The sequence below is a fragment of the Mixophyes fleayi genome, chromosome 3 (genome assembly GCF_038048845.1).
Source record: "Mixophyes fleayi isolate aMixFle1 chromosome 3, aMixFle1.hap1, whole genome shotgun sequence".
In the NCBI taxonomy this organism is placed as follows: Eukaryota; Metazoa; Chordata; class Amphibia; order Anura; family Limnodynastidae; genus Mixophyes; species Mixophyes fleayi.
This window is the reverse complement of record NC_134404.1, coordinates 237,616,310-237,638,051: the sequence shown is the minus strand read 5'-3', so window position 1 is coordinate 237,638,051 and position 21,742 is coordinate 237,616,310. Positions and strand designations below refer to the sequence as shown.

The following is a 21,742-nucleotide window of genomic DNA, read 5'->3' as shown; positions in this document are numbered from 1 at the left end:
TGCCAAGAGTGTTAAATACAAACATACAAAACGATATAGTATAGTCCAATCTGGATGTGAAACTTGAAAGAAGAACAAAACAAAAAAAAACAAAAAATACAAAATATAGTACATAGACACAGCGTAGGTTTGCATTTGGGCAACATAGCAAAGGTGTGAGAAAGGATATGACACTTTATTAAGTTACTGCGACTGTAAATAGACAATTATATCAGCACTGAAGATGATTGGCTTTGATTAATGTAAAGGCTTGTATTCATTCTACTGCGAACAAAACACATAAAAAAAAAACCCCACTAATAAAATAAAGCTACAACATATCACATTGGGGTCTAGATAAGCAAGTAATGTAATAATTTTGACAAGGTATTTCTAATTGAGAAAGATTGGTTGCAACAGTAACTATTTTGTGGCCACATGGAATTGCAGCTATTAGGAACATAAATTATGTTCTCTACATAATAAATATTCATTGATACCAAGGTGTGTACAATCACTCAAACATAAAATTAGTAGCAATTCTATTCCAGGCAAAGTCCAGTTGGAACAACCAAAAAAATAGCAAACACTAGATCTACTTGGCGCACTGTATCAGATAAGTGTAATAACAAATGTAATAGAGGTACTTCACCAAAAAGAAAATGTAAAACAAATTCCCAATGAGTATAAAGAAATTAAAAACTAGATGACAGCAGTGAGACTAATCATCATCATCATCTATTTATATAGCGCCACTGATTCCGCAGCGCTGTACAGAGAACTCACTCACATCAGTCCCTGTCCCATTGGAGCTTACAGTCTAAATTCCCTAACATACACACAGACAGAGAGAGAGAGAGAGAGAGAGACTAGGGTCAATTTATGATAGCAGCCAATCAACCTACTAGTATGTTTTTGGAGTGTGGGAGGAAACCCACGCAAACACGGGGAGAACATACAAACTCCACATAGATAAGGCCATGGTCGGGAATTGAACTCATGACCCCAGTGCTGTGAGGCAGAAGTGCTAACCACTTAGCCACCATGCTGCCCATAATCAAGGAACAAACACGATGCTAATAAGAATGATGTTTATTGTACACACTAAACATATGATCTAAATTAAACATTGTGAACACCAATATCGGGCAGGCTTGCATTACACACGCATCATCTCCGCATAACAATCAAGGGAGTCCAACACGGAACCGTTACTTCATCTTCTACTATGCAGAGTTTATGGTTTCAGCCAACCGTCTGAAGGAACTAATATGTTCCTAATTTGAGACCTCCATACTGTGTTTATTACAAGTTGGACGGACTGCAGTTTTATTTCATCCAGAATTGTAAGTCTGTTGCAACAGTCTCCACTTATTTAATGATCATTTCCAGCTAAGCGCTACCGCCAGTTGACTTTATAATTTATATTGTGTACAGTGACTTTATTTGGATACATAAGCTCGTTTTTTCCATCTCATCTACAACAGTGGACAAAGTGATTAGAAAGCACTCTCCTGGCAGAGAACTTGTTGTTTCACATTTTATTTAACCATTTACTCTCATGAATGGACTGAATGATTAATCATTATTTGAGTTGTTTTTATGTTTTATACATGTTTAATTTAGATCATATGTTTAGTGTGTACAATAAACATCATTATTTTTAGCATCATGTTTGATCCTTGATTAGTCTCAGCGCTGTCATCTAGTTTTTTTAAAGTCCAGTCGGAGCCTTGCGTGATGTTGATTACCTGAAACATTGCTTATTTTTGGTTACATCTCATTGATGCAATAATATGCATTATCACCTTATCCATGTGAAAAATCAGTCAGGGTTTCTTCAAGCCGATATCAACCAATATCTAATCCTGGAGCATTAAACAAATAGTCAGGAGGAAGGAGAACTTCCAGGTCACAAACATGAAGCATGAGGTTCAAATAGAGGGTATTGTGATATAGAGAGTACAAGACTGAGATTGTAAGACAGAGTAAGTTACTTAAATGGAGGTTTGAAAAGAAGAAGCACTCGGAAAAAGCCAAAAATAGCTAGATAAAAAGCAAGTTGGCACTGTTAATGTTATCCAAGTGCTGAGACCTCAAAGGAGGATCGGTTAAGGGCTTTGTACAGTTCATGCCACAGAAAGTACATGATGTGGGAAATGTCACAACATGAAGCAGTATGTACACTATGGAATCCAAGAAGCCCTTTGTTATATATATATATATATATATATATATATATATATATATATATATATTTTTTTTTTTTTTTTAATTCTTTATTTGGAATGGTCAGACAATAAAAGGCATATAAAATACGAAGTATGAGGATGACAATGTGTGCGTCAAAGGACAATAACATTGTAGTGAAATCGAGAGAAGGTGTCCTAAAAAAAACTTGGAATAACAATTGACCATATTTTCGTTATTTTTGCTTTTCTTAAAGTATAACAGGTAATAATACAAAAAATAGAATGGGGGGGGGGAGGGATAAAGGAATATTAGAAGGGAAATGGAGGGGAAGACCACAAAAGGTTAATGCAAGAATGTGAGCGGAAGGAAGGTAATGTGTATATGTTGGAGGGTCAGAGGGTGGCGGAACAGGAGCAAAGTCCTGATCGCCGCACACGGGTCACTATGAGGTCATTAAGGGTCAGAGGGGAATGAGCGCACTGCGAACTGCCAAGGAGCCCATACTTGGTTAAAGGCGTAACCTCTATCGTGTAAGTAGTAAGCAATCTCTTCCATGGCAGCCATGTGCCAGATTTGCTTTTTAAGGGCGGAAAGAGATGGAGAAGAGCTGCGTTTCCAATTAAGGGCTATAAGGGATTTGGCGGCTGTGAGCAGTCAGTTTTCTAGAAAATTTATCAAAGGTCTGGGGGAGGGTAACAAAGGAGAATATATTTTGTTTTTAAAAGCAAGGAAGTCAGATGAAGAAAACAAAGATTAGGGCGACGGGCTATCCCAAAACTAAGGGAACTTCCAAGGTGGATTGTCAGACATGTTGCCAAGAGCAGAGTCCTGTCCACATCCTGTACTACAAATAATTGGGTCCATCCTAGTGTGGTTTAAAAAGCTGGCATGGCTTTCATCTTCAATTCCTAGGTGATCTGAAGAAGACGTCGTATCAGTGGAAAGATATACCAGCTACAATCAATGAACCTGTAGGGATTAGCAATCTAAATAAGTTTTATTCCATCATGCATCTGATTAGGAGACTGAAGGTTACTGTCTGTAGCCGCAGTGTGCAGATCTATGAGGAGTCAGGTTCAAGCTTCTATTCTGTGTTTTTCCTTGCTTCCCATTAGTGAAGGAACAATCGCATGCACTTACATAGGGCCACTCCAGGAAAGAGAATTCATAATAAAGTATGCTTCATCTATGTAACCCAAGTACCTCCTTTTACTAAAAGTATTTTAAGCATTTTGCCTATTACCAACCACAGCCCTATCCCTGGGATATGGATTTATGTAAAAAAATGTACTACATTCAGCAAGTGTAAATTCTCCCCATCTTCCCCAGTCAACAGATGAGTAACAAAAAAAACCAAACCAAGCTAATTATGATCATCTGGATAATCTAATGCCCCTCCTGTCTCCCTTTGTACAAGCTGTCTGTTTCCCCTCCCTTTAGGATGTAAGCTCTTATGAGCAGGGCCCTTCTCCCTCCTTTCCCTCTACCTTCTCTTCTGCTGCAACTTCAATATATTTGCTTTGCCTGGAGCCTCTGAAGTCTTGGTATTACTCGTTTACTGTTCTGTACTGTTATTCCCTGTACTGTCCATTGTTTGTACTGTGTTCGGCGCTGCAGAAACCTTGCGGAACCTTATAAATAAATATTATTATTATTATTATTATTATTATTAACAACAATACAGTCTTCCCTCAACACATTTTAGAAGAGCAGTAAGAAGTAACTTACCATCAGCCTTTGTCAAAGCCTCCATGACTTTTACTGGGAGAGTTGAACCAAATAACTGAACATTGTAACCGACAGTTTCACAGGCAGATGGGTGCAGTGCAACTCTTGAAGGTGTTGCTCTGTAACAACACATCATAAAGATAAATTCAATAATAGTATGAACATGCTTGTTATATACATTAGGTACAGAAATAAGGGAATGTTCATCGATTTAGTAAATATATCAAAATTCAAGGGGTAACATTTTTGTGGATGACCAGGTACATATGCAGCAGGGCAGCATGCAAATCATTTCCTGCCATATTAACCAATTTATCAGTTGATCTGACAAGTGTACAATGCTAAAAAATTGTAGACCGCACTGGGTAAACCCGTACAAAAAATATTTAATAAAGTCAACACAAATGTGACCTATATAAATAATCTATTACTGATTTGTGGTGCACCCTCACATACTATAACATGTATGTCCAAAAAAGGAAAGAGAAAGAGAAAATATGTATAGAGGGGCACTCAAAGGGTTTAAATTGTTAAATGTAGACTATCAGATTGAGAAAAATTCATATATATATATAAAACATAACTTTATTGGTATTCATTAAAATACTAGAGTTCCCCATGTATTATTTGGGGTTAATGACAAATCACAAAATTAGCGAAAATATTAAAAAATGTAAATGAGTAATAGTGACCAGAATTGAGGATACTGTTAATAAGCAGTGTTACCTGCTATTCTGTGTTGCTGTCTATAATATTAATTGTGGGTGAAATACCCTATATAGTATAAGTCAAAATACCTGTAGTCTAAACCTTACAGTGATAAGAGTATAATCCTTTTAGTAATATGTAACAATATAAAGACCGCGTTTATACGCGTAGTCACTCTAGATAGAGTTGAAAGGACAGGTCAAGATATACAGTTTCCTATAATCAGCTGTGCCGTGTTTACATAAAGATTATGCCAATAGGATTATCCATAACACCTATACAGTACTGTTGTATTATTCATTGTTGTCTATTTCCTGTAATCAGCTGTGCCGTGTTTACATAAGGATTATGCTAATAGGATTATCCATAACACCTATGCAGTACTATTGTATTAATCGTTGTTGTCTATATGTATAGAGACTTTATTGATAATATGAGTCTAGTTTCATTATCCAGCAATAGTAAAATCAAAAGCCCATAATGAGTGGCTCTGCATGGTGGAGTTAGTGCTACTTTCCCTGTAAAGGACCCTGTATAACAAACGCTGATAAACGCGACTATTATGTTAACATATCTATCCTATTACGGAATATAGATGATGTTATAAGTAGCCCCCTAACATTAGCACAGTGATTTATAGGCGAAAAACACTGAAGGTTAGAATGATATTACAAGTTTAACAAGACAGCATTGCACAGAAACGCCTAACGCGCGTTTCGCTAATTGGCTTTATCAAAGGCAAGCCGAAGCAGCCCTTCAGTGTCCTATTTAAATCGTATAGCCCCGCCTCCAAATGACGTCAGTGTAAGTGACGTTTTGGGGAAACCAGGGGTGTAGTTACTTGATTGGCAGGTATGCATGACAATGTTCTGATAGTATTGTAATAAACACGCTGTAAATGTACCAACGGTTTGTAGTAACAGAGAATGTATGTTTTTTGAAAGGCGATACCTTCCGAGACAGTTTGATAAGGATACAATAATCTAGATGTAAAGTTATATAGTTGTATGAATAATTTGGAGTAACCAAAAATTAAGATTACATGTTGTCAAATATAATAAACTGTATATTTATAAACGTTATTTTGGATACAATATTAATATACATTTGGCTGAAAATATGAATCCTGATTTCATTAAGAGAGATACATTATTGATTATAGGATTATAAAAGGTGTCATTCTTAAAAGGTAAGTATAGATTATTCAGATAATCAAAATAAGTCTGGTGTGTTGTAAACATTAATAAAGCAAATTTATTTTCCCTAACAAACTGTACTGTGAGTGAATTGTTTTTATTTTAAGTTAAGAGGGATAAGTAATAATAATCATTATCCCATTATGTGAGAAAAATAGTAAATAAATTAAATGTGAGGTGAAAAAACAGCAATTCAAGAAAAATAAATATAAAATAAAAATTTGGAAAGTAAAAAGGTGTTGATCAGTGTACATGATGTACATGGTGAGAAATAAGTGAGCTATTTATTTAAATATCAGAATACTTATTTATATTGAATCAAAATATTAAGTCTATAGTGTGATATGCAGTAATGGTTGTAAAGGCAGTGTGAACAGACAGTGATGATTACCATGACATTTTGACATCTTATAAAAAAAAGAGAAATAATAATTAATGTCACATGTTCTCTTCATAATAATAAGAAGTTTATTTTGTACACCTATCATATACAAAAATTCTTATATAGAGAGATTTGGTTTTCTGTTTTGTTTACCAGAAAAATAGAAATGACTATATACAAAATATGTTTGTATATAGTCATTTCTATTTTTGGGGACTAATTAACTCAGTTTGAATCTTCTTGCTTGTCTGCATTCCTCTCCTTACATTAGGTCACTGACCCTACAACATGCAGTTATATCCTCACCAACATCACATGACTGGACACCCAAGTTTAGCACAAGTCTCCTTGCTTCTGGATAAATTCATGTCATGTCTAATGCAAATAACCTATTTTCTTTAATCCCGGCACACATTCAGAAATATAAGAGGCTCACATCTAAATTTAATCATTCTTATCTCACCTAGTTTTCACTGAGAAGGTTTTTTGGGGGAAAAAAAAAATTGCAAATTTTCATATTTCTTATTGTACAAAAACCTTTTCTCAAGCCAAGATCGATAAAAAAAAAAAACAATAAAAAAATGTTTTTGTCCAAAATGTAATAGGCTTTAATTTGGCATAAAACATGACTAGGTTTGAGGAAGTTAACATTTGAGGAAAAACTTTGAAGAAAAAAAAAAACGTAACATTTTCAAAAAAATGGCTATTCCTTGATGTCAAGAGTCTCCATACAGAATTTAAACTTCGGATTCGAATGGGATCTCATATTTTTTGTAAATTTTTAATTATTAGAACAATCTAAAATGTTCATATCTGTAGCTGTAATGTACTGTGTTTTAGTAAGTGGAAGTGGTAAACATTCTGGTTGTGTGTGTACCACTCATCTGAATGTTAAACTAATAATAAGTGGAGCAAAAGTTAAAGGATGATATTGAATGACAGATGCCTATTAAAAAATAATAATGTGTTGTATACATCAGCAACTCCAGAGTGCTATTTAGATGAATGCAACAACAGTCCAAGTACTGATCAGTTAATGGAAGTTGATGAAGAAGAGGAGAGGACAGAAAATGTTATGTAAAAAGAGTGGGAGTCAGGTGCAATTTTGAAAAGTTTACAAAACGTGCTGAAGATTTTGTCCACACTTTCTCTGAACAACTACGAACATTGATCCTGTATTAAAATCCTATAGCGCTCAGTGATAGAACATATAACTCCAAGTCTCCCTTTATCCGGTCATTACACATTCCCTGGCGGTCTGGGACTCATGCTCTCAGAAATCTGGCCTCTCCCCCCATCCCTCTCCCCTAATTTCTTTGTTTAACTCCTCAGACTTCGCTCCAGGCCTTACTCCTAAAGCATTCTCCTCGTGGACCTCACAAGGGGTGCGTTTCTTAAACGATCTCACCTCTACGGCTGTGTTCCCCTCATTTTCTGACATCCAATCGCAATTAAATATTCCCACTAAATTATTCTACCAATTCCTCCAGCTCCGCCATTTTCACCATACTGCCAAAACTCGCCTCTCCTCCCGTCCCCTTACCACATTTGAACATCTTTGTCTCCGTCAGTCCTCCACGAAAGGCCTTATTTCAACATTATATTATGAACTCGCCCCACCTTCCTCAGACCTTAGAGTTTCGCATGAACTGGCCTGGGAACGTGACCTTGGTGAAGTTCTTTTGAGCGAGGAATGGTCGGAGATATATGAGAATGCTGCCTCCAGCTCAATCTGCGTTAAAATAAAAGAGAATGTCTATAAGGTATTGTACCGATGGTACTACGTTCCCTCCCGGATCCATAAATTTCTTCCAGACTCTTCTGATCGCTGTTGGCGCGGGTGCTCCCATGAGGGTAACTTTATCCATATATGGTGGACTTGTCCTAAACTCTCAAACTTCTGGGCCGAGATTAAACACCTGATCCAATCGATTCTCCAGATAGCGATACCATTAGAGCCTAAATTTTTTCTTTTGCCCTTGGGAGCACCAGCGGCGACTCGACATGAGAATAAGTTAGCTAGGCATATCTTATCGGCAGCTACCTGCCAAATAGCAGCAGACTGGAGGCAACAATCTCCACCTTCGCTTCAGGCCGTTATTAACAGAGTTTGGCAGGTTCAGCGCCTGGAATACATGACCAGCATTATCAATAGGACATCAAGATCGTTCACTAAGGTATGGAGCCCATGGCTCTCGTTTTTTCAGGCTTACTCCCCTTTCACTTGACTTTACACCTACATATATCCGTCCTCTTTTTGAGAACCCCTTTCTTCCTTTACTTTTCTGCTCTGTTCTAGTCTCTCTTCTCCTCTCTCCCTGCGTTATGCCCTCCTCTTTCGCGGCATTTCGCTCTCTCCCTTACATCTTTTAGAAAAAAAAATTTGGTCATTCTTTATACACGTAATTTGACCTCCTTGCACTGATTTTTTACGATATTCTGTTGATTTTATATCATGTTTTATGTGATGTGGTTTTTTTTTCTTGCTGACACTGCATATCGGTTTTGTTTGTTATTTGACCTTCCAAAAATAAAAATGTAAAAAAAAAAACAAAAAAAAAACAAAAAAACATATAACTCCACATATACAAACTGCATAACAATTAACATATGTCAATGAAAACGTGCACTGGGTGGACCTTGGTTACACCCATGCACTTGCTAACATGCAGCAAATACCTCTTTAGGGTGATCTAGTACATTGTTTGAATTAAATGTGGAATAAAAGCTGAAAGAAGCATGAACCAGATAATAAATGGTACCGTTATAGACTAAAGTCTAGAAGACAGTGTTATGTCACAATAAATCAGTCTTCCAAGTTCCGTGGAGATTTATCATCCGTTTGGGCGAGCTGTGTTCCTGGATAGAAATTCAACCTCCCGGTGGTGAGCGCTGCTGGTGGTCTCAGTGTCCAATCCAAGGATCGTGAGTAATGCTGGGTAATGTAGTTCGTATATGGTAATAGATCCTCCAGCGTTGGACACTGTATAATCACAACCACCGACAGTGCCTTAATTGAGGTTTTCCTTCTATTGTTGAATTATTGCTGCATACAATGTATTGTTCAGTTATGGAGTTCCATATGCTGTTGTTTTATCGTGAAGTACAAGTATTGATGCCACATTGTCCACTAGATCACCCTAAAGAGGTATTTGCTGCATGTTAGCAAGTGCATGGGTGTAACCAAGGTCCACCCAGTGCACGTTTTCATTGACATATGTTAATTGTTATGCAGTTTGTATATGTGGAGTTATATGTTCTATCACTGAGCGCTATAGGATTTTAATACAGAATTAATATTGGGCTCTTCGGAGATAGTCTCTATGTGCTGCTTGTGATAGGGTGTGTGTTTTTACTTCTGGATTTGAGCGCTTGTTCCCATTATATATATATATATATATATATATATATATATATATATATATATATATATATATATATATAAACTACGAACATTGAACATACACTCATTTATAGGTCAATAGCAATCTGTGTACTGCAATTATATTAAAGAGAATGAGGCTGATGAATGAGAAGTTGATGTGGAATCACATAGCTGCAGTGATCTAATTGACCATGCTGGGAACAGTCCAAACATCTGATTGGCTAATAAACAGGGTAAACACAGAAGAGCAGTAAAGACTGAAAACAATAAGGTGCTCAGACTTTAGTCAAATGCACCTCAAAATGATTCAATAGCCTATGAGAGTGACAGTGTAGGTAGTGGATATAAAAAGTCTGAGGCCTGTATATTACCCAGCTATGGGCTAGTCTAGGCCTGGCCAACCTGTGGCTCTCTAGGTGTTGTGAAACTACAAATCCCAGCATATCCTTCAGGTCATCAGCTGGCTATCTACTGGTAAAGCATGCTGAGGAATGTAGTTTCACAACACCCGAAGAGCCAAGGGTTAGTCAGGTCTGAGCTACTGGATAAGAACCTGGCAAGAGGGATATATGAGGGTATTGGGCCTAAATTTATTTATTTGAATGTGCACTAATATTTGCATTGTTTACAGTTGTATCTAGCGTGCTATGAGCTTTCACTTATGTTCAAGCAGACCTTAATGAACTTCAACAAAAAATAATGTTTGTCCACTGAACATGGTTATCCTAAAAATTCTTGAATAATTCTGATCTTTAAAAGCCCAAAAGAAAAAAAAAAAACCTGTTAAAAATATATAGATGGGGGGGGGGGCGTGGCTTGCAAGCCAACATGGCCGGACATGAATGAGAGAGGCTCCGGTAGATATAGAGGGACAATAGACCCGGCGCAAGGTTCTGAGAGGAAATTGGGGCACTTCAACACAGGACGGTACACCCACAGCACCCAAGGACCTGAAATCGGAGGAATCAGTTTCACCGATGTCGGCGGTCAGCTCTTCTGCTCTCCCCCCGGAGCTTGGGTTAAGGAGCCTGCACGAGGACACAGATCCGGATCTGAGTGGTGCTGCAAGGACTGCCAGCGCCTAGCGCCATCGCAACTGCAAACTGCAAGGTATAGCCTGGAATAGGGCTAATCTGTTAGCGCTTACAACCCGTGGAAGCTATATTGCCTAAAAGCTAAAATCAGCGGCAGCAGCTGGAGAAGTTTTGGCGCGAACGGCGCTTGCAGAGAAAAGGGAAAGGTAAAATCAAAATCCAAAGTACACATAAAAGTAAAGGTATGACAAAAATAAGGAAGGAAGGGAGACATTGTTGGTGATTGTATACCTGCTCATTGAATAATCTTTAATGTGTAGTCCATACTCTATTCAACAGTAGTGAGACCTGCAGAGACTAAGCTCCATCTAGTGGCAGCAGAGGTTATTGCAGCACACTCCTTGTATGTGTTCAGTGGACAGAAAATATCAAATATCTAACATCACTGGCAAGTAATTTGTTCTGATTCATCAATCTTTCTACAAAACATATAGAATCTACATAGCAAGTTACCTGTTACGAAACTCGGGATGTAAAGCCTAAATGTAACTTGGAGGGACTAACACCCATTCTGTCTAATAATTGGGATTGCACTAAAATCATCAGCATAAAGTACTAATTGCTGACCTCCGTCGTTAACAGTGGATAGATAACAGTGGATAGATACGTTAACTCATCCACGAGTAGGAAACCACAACGCACTGAATCTGAACACAAAAGAGGATGAGCGAGGAACACTGGTCAAGGCAACAAGGTGAATGTCAAAGATGCCAACGATAATCTAACTAATGTGACGGCCAGCCCTCCTTCTCCACCACAATCTAGCCAGCGCACCAACCCTCTCTTATGATTCTTTTGTACGGGCCATCAGAGAGACTATGGAACCATTAATGCAACAACAGATGAACACCCTTACAGCAGCTATACAAGAGCTTAAAGATCAGGTGTCACAAACCACCAAACAGGTTCAAGTGAATGATTTGTGAATTGGAGAAAATATGCATGAAATTGAAGGCCAGAAGACTCTTACGGCTTCTCTTTTTAAAACACAAAAGCAAATGTTATATAAGCTGGATGACCTGAAAAATAGATCTAGGAGAAACAATTTGCGTCTTGTGGGCCTGCCTGAAGCAATTAAAGGCCCAGCTCTCCTGACATTTGTCTCCAAAGAGTTACCCCGGATTCTGGGGATAAGTGAGGAATTTACCAATATAGAAATTGAATGTGCGCACAGATTGGGACCACCAAGAGAAAATATGAAGGAATGGCCACACACAGTCATCTTTAAATGCCTCAATTACACAAATAAAAATGCTCTTTGGTCAGCCTCAAAATCAACAAGATCGATAAGCTGGGAAGGTTTGCATCTACTGCTCTTTCAAGACTACTCGGCAGAAGTTATTAGAGCACGGAAAGAATTCTCCAGTTTGTTCTACGCTAGTAAAGAAGGGGGAAAAATTTGCTCTTCTATACCCTGCACGCCTGAGGATCTTTGATGGTCAGGAGTATAAGGACTTTATGACAGAAGTCACACAAGCCTTTTTGACAGAATTGGATGCGGAAATTGAGTCACCAGGCCAACAAGGCTGATTAAGTCCTGGATTTATTGTTGATATCTATGTACCAGCCAGACGCTATTACTAAGACAATTCGCTTGCTGGTTTCCGGAACGCGTAAATATACCTTTTTGACCTCATTTCAGCGTTACTATTTGTATGTTTTGCTTTTGATCTGTTGTCTAACAATTTTGCTCTGCAGCTTGAGAAGCACTGTGGACATATTTGGATCTGGTTATATAGAGTTGACCCTAGGGTTGTTCAAGGCTATTAGGGCATTGATTATTGAAATCCGTCCGGAGAATGAGAATATCTTGATCAATATTACTAGACTATGCTTAATGTTATTGCTGTGTTATTGATGCGTTACTGTATACTGAACCCAGAATTTATGCTGATACTGCAGTTATTTTACTGCACACCTTTGGTATTATCTTTAATTATAAGTTGCCTAGGTTTCATAGCTTAGGTTCAATCCTAATGTAATATTTTATTGCAATATTTCTCCCCACAAACAGAGTGGGTTCCCTCCCTCCTACGCCAAGTTCACTTTCAAGTTTTAATGTTGATTGTATTTTTTTACTTTTCTTTATTATTGTTTTTTTCTTCCCCCCTGCTGACAATACACCAACCTGACATATCAACCCTCCTCACCCGAATGAATGCGGGGGCTACGGGGGTTGCTATTGTGAAACACAATGTGCCTATGTATTGTTATGGTCCTTGTATTTGTTCCCATCTTCCCTTAAAGATAGTTGTCTTTCTATATAGTGTAAAAAAAAAATGTCAGATCAAGATCCGAGCCGAAGTTTGGAAGGGGAAGAGGTTTGCCTGTGAGTTGTTTGGTAACGTACGTTATTCCATTAGGAGAGTCCTCTGCCTACCAATTATAACACAAAGATATAAGAGTTAAATGGCAGTGCTGAAATTCTGTTCATGGAACGTGGGAGGTATTAATTCGCCTATCAAGCGGAAAAAGCTAGCGACATATCTTAGTAAGTCTAAAGTAGATATAGCTTTACTGCAAGAGACACATTTGAATGATACAGAGCATGATAAGTTGATGCTTCATATAACAGGAAAGCAAGAGGGGTAGCAATTCTGATTAAGAAAAATCTCAAGATAGATATCCATCATAAAATAATTGACAAAGACGGGAGATTTGCTGTACCGATTGCCACCATTGAAGGAACTAAATATGTAATATGTAATCTTTATGCCCCGAATGTATAAACCAAGCCTATTTTTTTTGCGACGGATTAACAAGCTATATACATACGCAGACTCACTCCTCATAATCGGTGGAGATTTTAATATGGTGGCCTTCAGACATCTAGATAGATCAGCTCCATCAAGACAAAAAAGATCAGTTAACCAAATTGGCATAAAGTATATTTCAGATCAATTGGGCTTGGTAGATATTTGTAGAGTTAGGCACTCAACGGACTTAGAATACACATGTTTATCGGGAGCTCATAGTACACCTATTTTCTGATCTCACATCGGCTAGCTAACAGAACATTATCAACTGGCATTGAACCAATAGGCCTCTCGGATCATGCCACGATCTGGATGCAAATAGATAGGAAGGTCTCATTAGGAAAACACAGGCAATGGAGGTTTCCAGCTAAACTTTCTAACTCCCAAAAATTTCAGGATATGGTAAAACTAGCATGGGATGAATATATACACAACAATCAGCAACATGCTGACGACCTCATGTTGTTTTGGCAGACGGCAATAGCAGTCCTAAGGGGGGAGATTATCTCTTATGTGGCAAAATATAATAAAGATCAGCAAGAGACATACTATGAGGCTCAGCGTGAACTGACAGAGGCCTTTGAATTATACAAAGGACAGCCTACCCCAGTAAATAAAAATACAAACAAAAGCAAATTCACTTTGATCAAGTGTTACAGCAACAATGTACGCACCAAGAAATGGCAAGTAAGTTCAAGTTTTATAAATTTGGCAATAAGTCCAGTAAAATTCTGTCGAACTTACTAAATGGGGTTAGACTTAACAGCAACATTTCATCATTACAAACACAAGATGGAGCCATCAAGCACCAAGGACCAGAAATCATACAGATTCTGAGTTCCTTTTACTCTAAACTTTATTCTCAAAACCCTGTTGATACTGAGACGCGAGACACGTTTTGGGAATAAGTTTCTTTACCTCAAATGACTGAGGCACAAGCATAGACCCTATCCAGCCTCTCTCGTCTGAAGAGGTCCTAAAGGTGATTAAGCAATTGAAGTATTTTAAGTCCACCGGCCCGGATGGACTTAGTGGGGAATTCTATAAAAGTCTACAAGACAGAATTGTGTTTCTGTTGACAGATGCTTTAATGTAATACTCTCAGAGAACAAAATCCCAATACATTTTAATAACGCCATTGTTAAAGTACTCCCCAAACCAGGACGAGACTTGATTGGCAGGATCGTATAGACCCATTTCCCTATTAGACGTAGATTATAAATTATTCACGAAGATATTGGCAGAACGGCTCAAAATCTTATTACCAAGTTTAATCCACAATGACCAAACGGGCTTTATATGGGGGCGGCACTCGGTAACCAACATTAGAAAGATCCTAATGAGTATCCATGCCTTGGAGGGGTCAGAGATTGAAGACCCAGCCTTGTTGCTTTCCCTAGATGCCGAAAAGGCCTTTGACCTTGTAACATGGGAACATCTGTTCAAAATTCTTCAAATTTGAATTCCCTATCCAATACATTAATACTTTAAAAACCTTATATCATTTCCCTAATACACAAGTGTTAGTTAATGGCTTTATCTCAGCCTCATTCAAGGTAGAAAGAGGCACCAGGCAGGGGTGCCTGTTATCTCCGTTATTTTTTGCATTGGCACTGGAACCTCTGGCGGTGGCCCTAAGAGAAAAAATGGGTATAAAAGTGGGCAATCAAGAAACTAAGTTAGCTCTTTTCGCAGACAACATGCTGTTAATGGTATCTAAACCAGAGAAATCAATCCCCGAGTGTAATCCGGGAATTTAGTTCCCTCTCAGGATACAAAATAAATTTTGAAAAGTCAGAATTGCTCTCATTGTCAGGTATACAGGCTATAGTGAACAATCCATTCCTTACATCTCAGTTCACGCTGAACCATGCTAAAATGAAATACTTGGGAATTTTTATTCCTGCTAGGCTCCACAAGTTATACAAGGTCAACTATCCACCTGTAATTAAAAAAATAGCAACACTCTTAAATAAGTGGCACGACCTCCCACTTTCTCTGCTGCGACGTAACGCGGTTATTCAGAGTAGGTTTTCCAAAACTATCATACCCAATACAAATGTTTCCAATAGGATTAAACAAATTTGACACACATATTATTGTACTAAATTATTTTCCAAATTTATCTGGCATTCTATGAAACCGCATATAGCAAGAAGCAAATTTATTCTAGGGAAGACACAAGGGGGAACTGGCCTACCAGACATAAATTCATCCACACGTGCGGCTTTGTTTCGCTATATCACTGATTGGCTTTATCAACGCAGCTGTTACATTGACAGAAACCTGGAAAATGCCATGCTCTATCCATACTCCCTGGCTGCACTACAACATCTGCCTAAGTCTGAGCTACCGTCACAATTAGCTGAAAATATTATGTTCAGAGATACATATAGGGCATGGATCCATATTAATAAAAAGAATAGAGATTTCAGAGCTACCGAGTTCCTACCGATTTAGGGTAATCCAGCATTTCAGCCTAGTTTGGAAAATATCAACTTTCTGATATGGGAGAGACAGAGGAAAAATGGCGATAAAAGACATATTCGACCCAGGTGGCAGAATTTACACACTCAATTTTTTATGTACCTTCAACTCAGGCATTATGTAAACTCGATATTAGACCCAATAAAATCTACAGGGAACCCAGATGATCTAGAAAGTCCAGATGGTCCAGTTGCTTTAACCAGTCACATTGAATACATTTGGAAGTCACGATCTACCGCTCGCCTGCAGGAAATACATTTAAAAGTAGTTCACAAGGCGTATATCCCACAAACAAGGCGCTACTTTATGGTTGAAGGGGAGTCGGGTCTGTGTCCAAAATGTAAGTCGCAAAGAGTGGATTGGCTACATAACTTTTGGGGCTGCAGGAAGATTAAGAGGTTCTGGCATAAGACGGTGAATTATATTAATTACATTTTCAAGACACAGGTAACATTGGCCGTAGAACCTGTTCTGCTGGCTGACTTTGCCAACTGGAAAGACTTCTTACTGACCTCTGAGGTCCTAGCAGCTCTGATTGTAATTGTTACGGTAGCAAAAAAATTGATTTTAAGATACTGGACGTCACCAGCGTCTCCGACTCTGGGTATGTTCAAAATGGAGATTGTAGACATTATATATTTGGACAAGAGAGCCACTCTTCCAGATATAGAAAAAGGTGGGCTGAGGTTTCAGAAAAAATGGGGCATGTATATATCGATTCACTGGATCCCGCAATCCAGGAGAATATCTTTAAACTGTTTGAATATACTACCTGGTATTTACTAAGGCAATTAAGTTAGGGAAAAAAATTAGTTTGAAAAAAGACGACAGCTCCAAATCGATTGGATTCCGAAACCCAAGACTCTGGAACCAAAAAAAAATCTAAATTTACTATGACTCTGGGAAAGCCAAGCAAATAAACCCTTGGCCAGACAGCTCGACCCTTCTAACACTCCTAAAGACACAGAAGACCGTTAGTTAAAGATCAGACTAATACCCTTTAACTTGAATTTTATTAAAAGACAACTACCCCCCCACCCCATGTCTTTTTCCCACATTTCAGTTGTGTTCATCTGTTGATAATAATTCATACCAAACAGTTACATTCATGAGTATATGTGCATAAGAATAAGTACAATGTTTTCGTTAATTTCAGGCAACGCAATTTTTCAGTCACTACTTATATTTGATTTTGAACACCAATGCCTAACAGTCATGAATATCTCAATTGTATTTGAAAGCATCATAATGTGTAACAGGTATGTCGTGTTTTATTTAATGTATTTGTCATCTGAACCACTTTTTTTTTGTTCAAAATAAAAAAAAAAAAATTTTTAAAAAAATAAAATAATATATATAGATAGGTGTTCCAACTAAGGTTGCCACCTGAAGTTTTTCCCCCCCACACACTGCTGTGGAGCACTGTCAGCCCACTTATATGGGAATGAATAAAACTGAAAGTCGGCTATTATAAGAGCACTCCACTAAATGAACAGAACATGAACAGCTATATTATAGAATATAGCACACCTTCCCCCACTGGGGGAATTTCCTGCACTGAGAAGTGACAATTCTCTCTGCAAGGTCAGACAAGCAACTTATGTAATTTGAGTAACTCTGCATATCCTTCTGTAGATTAAAAGGATACTAAATGACATCCGTAAGCTTTCTGTGGTGACAGAACTACATCATCAACATTTATTTATATAGTGTCAGCAAATGATGTAACAATTTACAACTGGGAACAAAAAAAGTAATAAAACAATACTGGATAATGCAGAAAAGGAGGTAAGAAGGCCCTGCTTGCAAGCTTACAATCTGTAGAATACTGTGGGTCTGAACTTGAGGTAGAGTTCCACACTTTGCATACTGGTCCAGCCACAATGCAGTTTAGAGCCATATGATCCAGTCACACAGCCATGTTGGTCAGAGGATTGTAGTCTTGTGTGAACTGTGTAAAGGGTGGTAAATAAAAACCTAGGGTGATTGAGGAATATTATAAGCTTGTCTGAAGAGGTGATTTTTCAGAGAAAGTTTGAAGGTTTGTAGACCAGCGGAAAGCGTTATTGTGCGAGGGAGGGAATGCAATATAGTGGGTGCAGCTCGAAAAAAGTCCTCTAAGCGGGGATGGGAGGATGTAATGAGAGTGGATGGGAGACACAGATATTGTGCAGTTTGAAGTTGTCGAGTTGAGAGATATTTTGAGACGAGTGAGGAGATGTATGTCGGTGCAGTTTTGTTGATGGCCTTGTAAGTTAGTAGAAGTATTTTATATTAGATTCGGTAAAAAACGGGCAACCAATGTAGAGACAGATTGACTCAGTGGAGGATGAACAATTTGCAAGGAAAATCAATCTAGCTGCTGCATGCAAAATAGATCGTAGGGGTGGAAGTCTGATTCGGGGAAGACCAGTAAGAAGGGAATTGCAATAGTCAATGTGGGATAAGATGAGTGCATGAATTAACCTTTATGCAGTGTCTTGTGTGAGATATGTGCATATTCTGGAAATGTTTTTAGATGTATGCAGCATAATTTAAATATAGTTGATATGGGGAACAAAAGATAATTCTGTGTCAAGGATTACACCTAGGCAGCGAGTTTGTTGAGTGGAATTTGTGGTCACGTTGTCAACAGAAATGTCAGGTAGATAACTTCTGTTGGCAGGTGCGACATCCAAAATGACATGGAAGAAAGACAGTCAATATTACAGGACAACACAGCTGGTGAGAAATCTGGAGGATACATTTATGTATTATCCGCATTGAGATGATACTGAAGTTCAAAGGAGTTTATCAGTTTTTCCAAGAGAAGTGGTATATATAGAGAACAGCAGAGAGCCTAGGACTGAGCCTGGTGGTACTCCAACTGATAAAGGAAACGGAGCAGAGGTAGATCCAGAGAAACAAACCCTGAAAGAGCAATTAGAAAGGTAGGATGAGAACCAGGATAGGACAGTGCCTTCAAGACCTAGGGATTGTAGCATTTGTATAAGAAAAGAGTGGTCAACAGTTTCAAACACAGTAGAGAGATCCAGGAGAAGAGAGTAATGGCCTTTAGTTTTAACAGTGATCAAATCATTGCCAATCTTAGTCAATACAGTCTCTATGGAGTGTTGTGAACGAAAGCCTGACTGAAAAGGATCCAATAGGTTATTTGCAGAAAGAAAGCATATGAGGCAAATGTAGGCAATTCTCTCTAGAAGCTTGAAGGGGCATGGGAGATAGAATGGTAATTTATCTCCCATGAGTGGGGGAGGCCTCTCCCCCCTCCGCTCTATACTCAATGCGGCCGCAAGACTCATCTACCTCTCACACCGCTCCTCCTCTGCCTCCCCTCTTTGCCTTGCCCTACACTGGCTCCCCTTCCCCTACAGAATTCTTTTCAAACTCCTCACCACCACTTACAAGGCTCTCACATTCTACTGCCCCTTATATCTCTAACCTCCTCTCCATTCACACTCCCGCCCGCTCCCTGCGCTCAGCAAATGACCGCCGCCTCTCCTCCACTCTGATCACCTCTTCCTATTCCAGAATCCAGGACTTTTCCCGTGCAGCCCCCCTTCACTGGAATGACCTCCTCGCTCCATCCGCCTCTCTCCTACTCTGTGCTCCTTCAAACGTACACTCAAAACTCACCTCTTTCTCAAAGCCTACCAACCATCCACTTAACCCCCATCTCCTCCGCACATTCTCCCCTCTCTCCCATTCCCTTAACTGGCTCCTCTTGTGCCTGGTCTGTTTAACCCTCCCTTAGGATGTAAGCTCGCATGAGCAGGGCCCTCTTCCCTCCTGTCTCCTCACACGTTCTTCTGCTCCGTGTCTATTGCATCTGCCTGCCTGGAGTTTCTGAAGTATTGTTACTTTTTGTTTATTGTTCTGTACTGTTATACCCTGTATAGTCTACTGTTTGTACTATGTGCGGCGCTGCGGAAACCTTGTGGCGCCTAACAAATAAATGATAATAATAATAATAATTTGAGAGGGAGTTTGGCTATAAATATTGTTTTTCAGAATATGTGTAATCACTGCATGCTTGGAAAATGACAGGAAGTTACCAGTAGAGAGATTACAGATTTTAGTTAGGGTGGAATGAGCACAGGAGACAGGGATCATCCAATCTGTGAAGGAATAGGAAGGATCAAGAGGACAGGAGGTAGTGTAGGAAGATAAGAGAGCAGATACTTAGGGGCACAGTTATCAATATTTCCAAAAAATGAAAAATAGTTTTCAATCCTTATCACATAGATAAGGATTGAACTATTTCTCAAATTTGTTAAAAACCAACAGAGGAACAGCAGTTCCAATAAACTGATGTTCCTGTGGAAAAAAAAAAACCAACCACCACTCCCTCTTTGTAATGCGATCCTTGGTGGCTTCTTCCTTCCTCCAGTCAAACCCTGTGCGCACGTGCCGATTGATAACTCGGCATGCGCACAGGCATCCTAACAGCACTGACCCGAAGGACCTGGGTCAGGTGACAGGGCTTCACATGCGCTTGTAAACTATCAGAAATGGTAATGTACGCCCCCCTGAGCTGGCGTACATTACCACAAGTGTAAAAGTTTTTACAAAAGTTGGTAAATTGCGGTATATAACAGTCCCCATAGACATCTTTGGGGACGCTATATATGTCGGGGAAAAAATGCAAAGCAAATGCACCAATAATAAATTTGAAGAGTACTTAGATTTGCAGCAATCACCTAAAAACAGCCATTTTGGGAGGGATTTACAGCAAAAAAAATATTGATAAATGAGCCCCTTAATTTTCATTTTTGGGATCAAATGAAGAGAGTGTGTCAGAATGTGCTGGGAAGGAACTGAGCGGATTGCTAGTTAAGGAAAAGGCTACCATTTCTAGTCTGATCTTAACAATCTTGTTCTTGAAGTAGGAAGCAAGATCCAGGGTACTAATAGCAGTCAGAAGATATGGGGGTAAATACAAGAAACTGAGGAAAAGAAAAAGAAATAGTTACTATGACAACTGTAGTTAGGGATGAAGTGCCACTGCCAAGTCAGGTTGGAGCAGATGTAGGCTATTTCTGGATGTCTTCTGATGTTGTTCAATGTTTGCTCAATTGTATTGTTTAGCTGTATTTTCTAAACACTGTGACAATAACACTTAGCGCAAAAAGCACATGTCTACTTAGTGATTTCTAATAACTGTATATCTCAGGCTGGGACAAAAATCTCTCTCTGTAAATAAACACACACAATATGACAAGTTTTCCATTACAGCGGGTTATAACCAAGAAACTTGGACATTTTCAAGAATAGATCTTGGACCTGGATCTGTACCTTGAACTTAGGGACAACTATGCATACCGCACGCATTTGTGTAACCCGCTGTGCGTTACGTTTCACTCACCGCACGCCACTGACTGTGACTCTGCGCCCAACGGGTGAGAAAACTGTGGAGGGCGAGGATCCGCCAGGAACTCCAGGTCCCAGGCTCTTCCTGACGCCAGGAGCACGACCCCCAAGTGGACGCCGGGCTGTCACCACAGCCTGAGCGCGGGGAGACGGGAACATCGTGAGTCTCCCAGCTCGGTAGCACGGTTTAAAAACAACACTCCCGCCACAAAGCTGGGGAAGAGAAACGTGCGTGTAGCGGCAATGTGACACTAGCGGCTGCTGGAAATGACGTGAGAGAGGCGGCAACGCAGCGTTGTGCATGTGTGTTCTAGAACACTGGACGGCGTCCTCACCCAGCGCGGTGTAGGAGGTGGCTTCTGACTGGAGCTCTTACAGTTTAGCGTTCTCTGTACAGAACAGCCGACATTCTACAGTGTGTATAACAAATCTACACCGGGTATCAAATCTGACCGGGAACAAAA

General features: G+C 39.1%; 1 protein-coding gene across 2 annotated transcripts in view; it reads right to left on the bottom strand.

Annotated features, from left to right (window-relative positions):
- Positions 1–21,728, bottom strand: part of NUP133 (nucleoporin 133) — a 125,524-nt gene extending 103,796 nt beyond the window's left edge. The window contains exons 1-2 of one of the 2 annotated variants that reach the window (XM_075203302.1): positions 21,274–21,728; positions 3,901–4,019 (exon numbers count right to left, since the gene is read on the bottom strand). In XM_075203302.1, the coding sequence (XP_075059403.1) occupies positions 3,901–4,019; positions 21,274–21,581 (427 nt within the window). In that variant the 5' untranslated portion in view covers positions 21,582–21,728. The remainder of the gene's footprint in view (positions 1–3,900; positions 4,020–21,273) is intronic. The other variant, XM_075203303.1, reaches the window with a different exon arrangement.
- Positions 21,729–21,742: the final 14 nt, after the last annotated feature.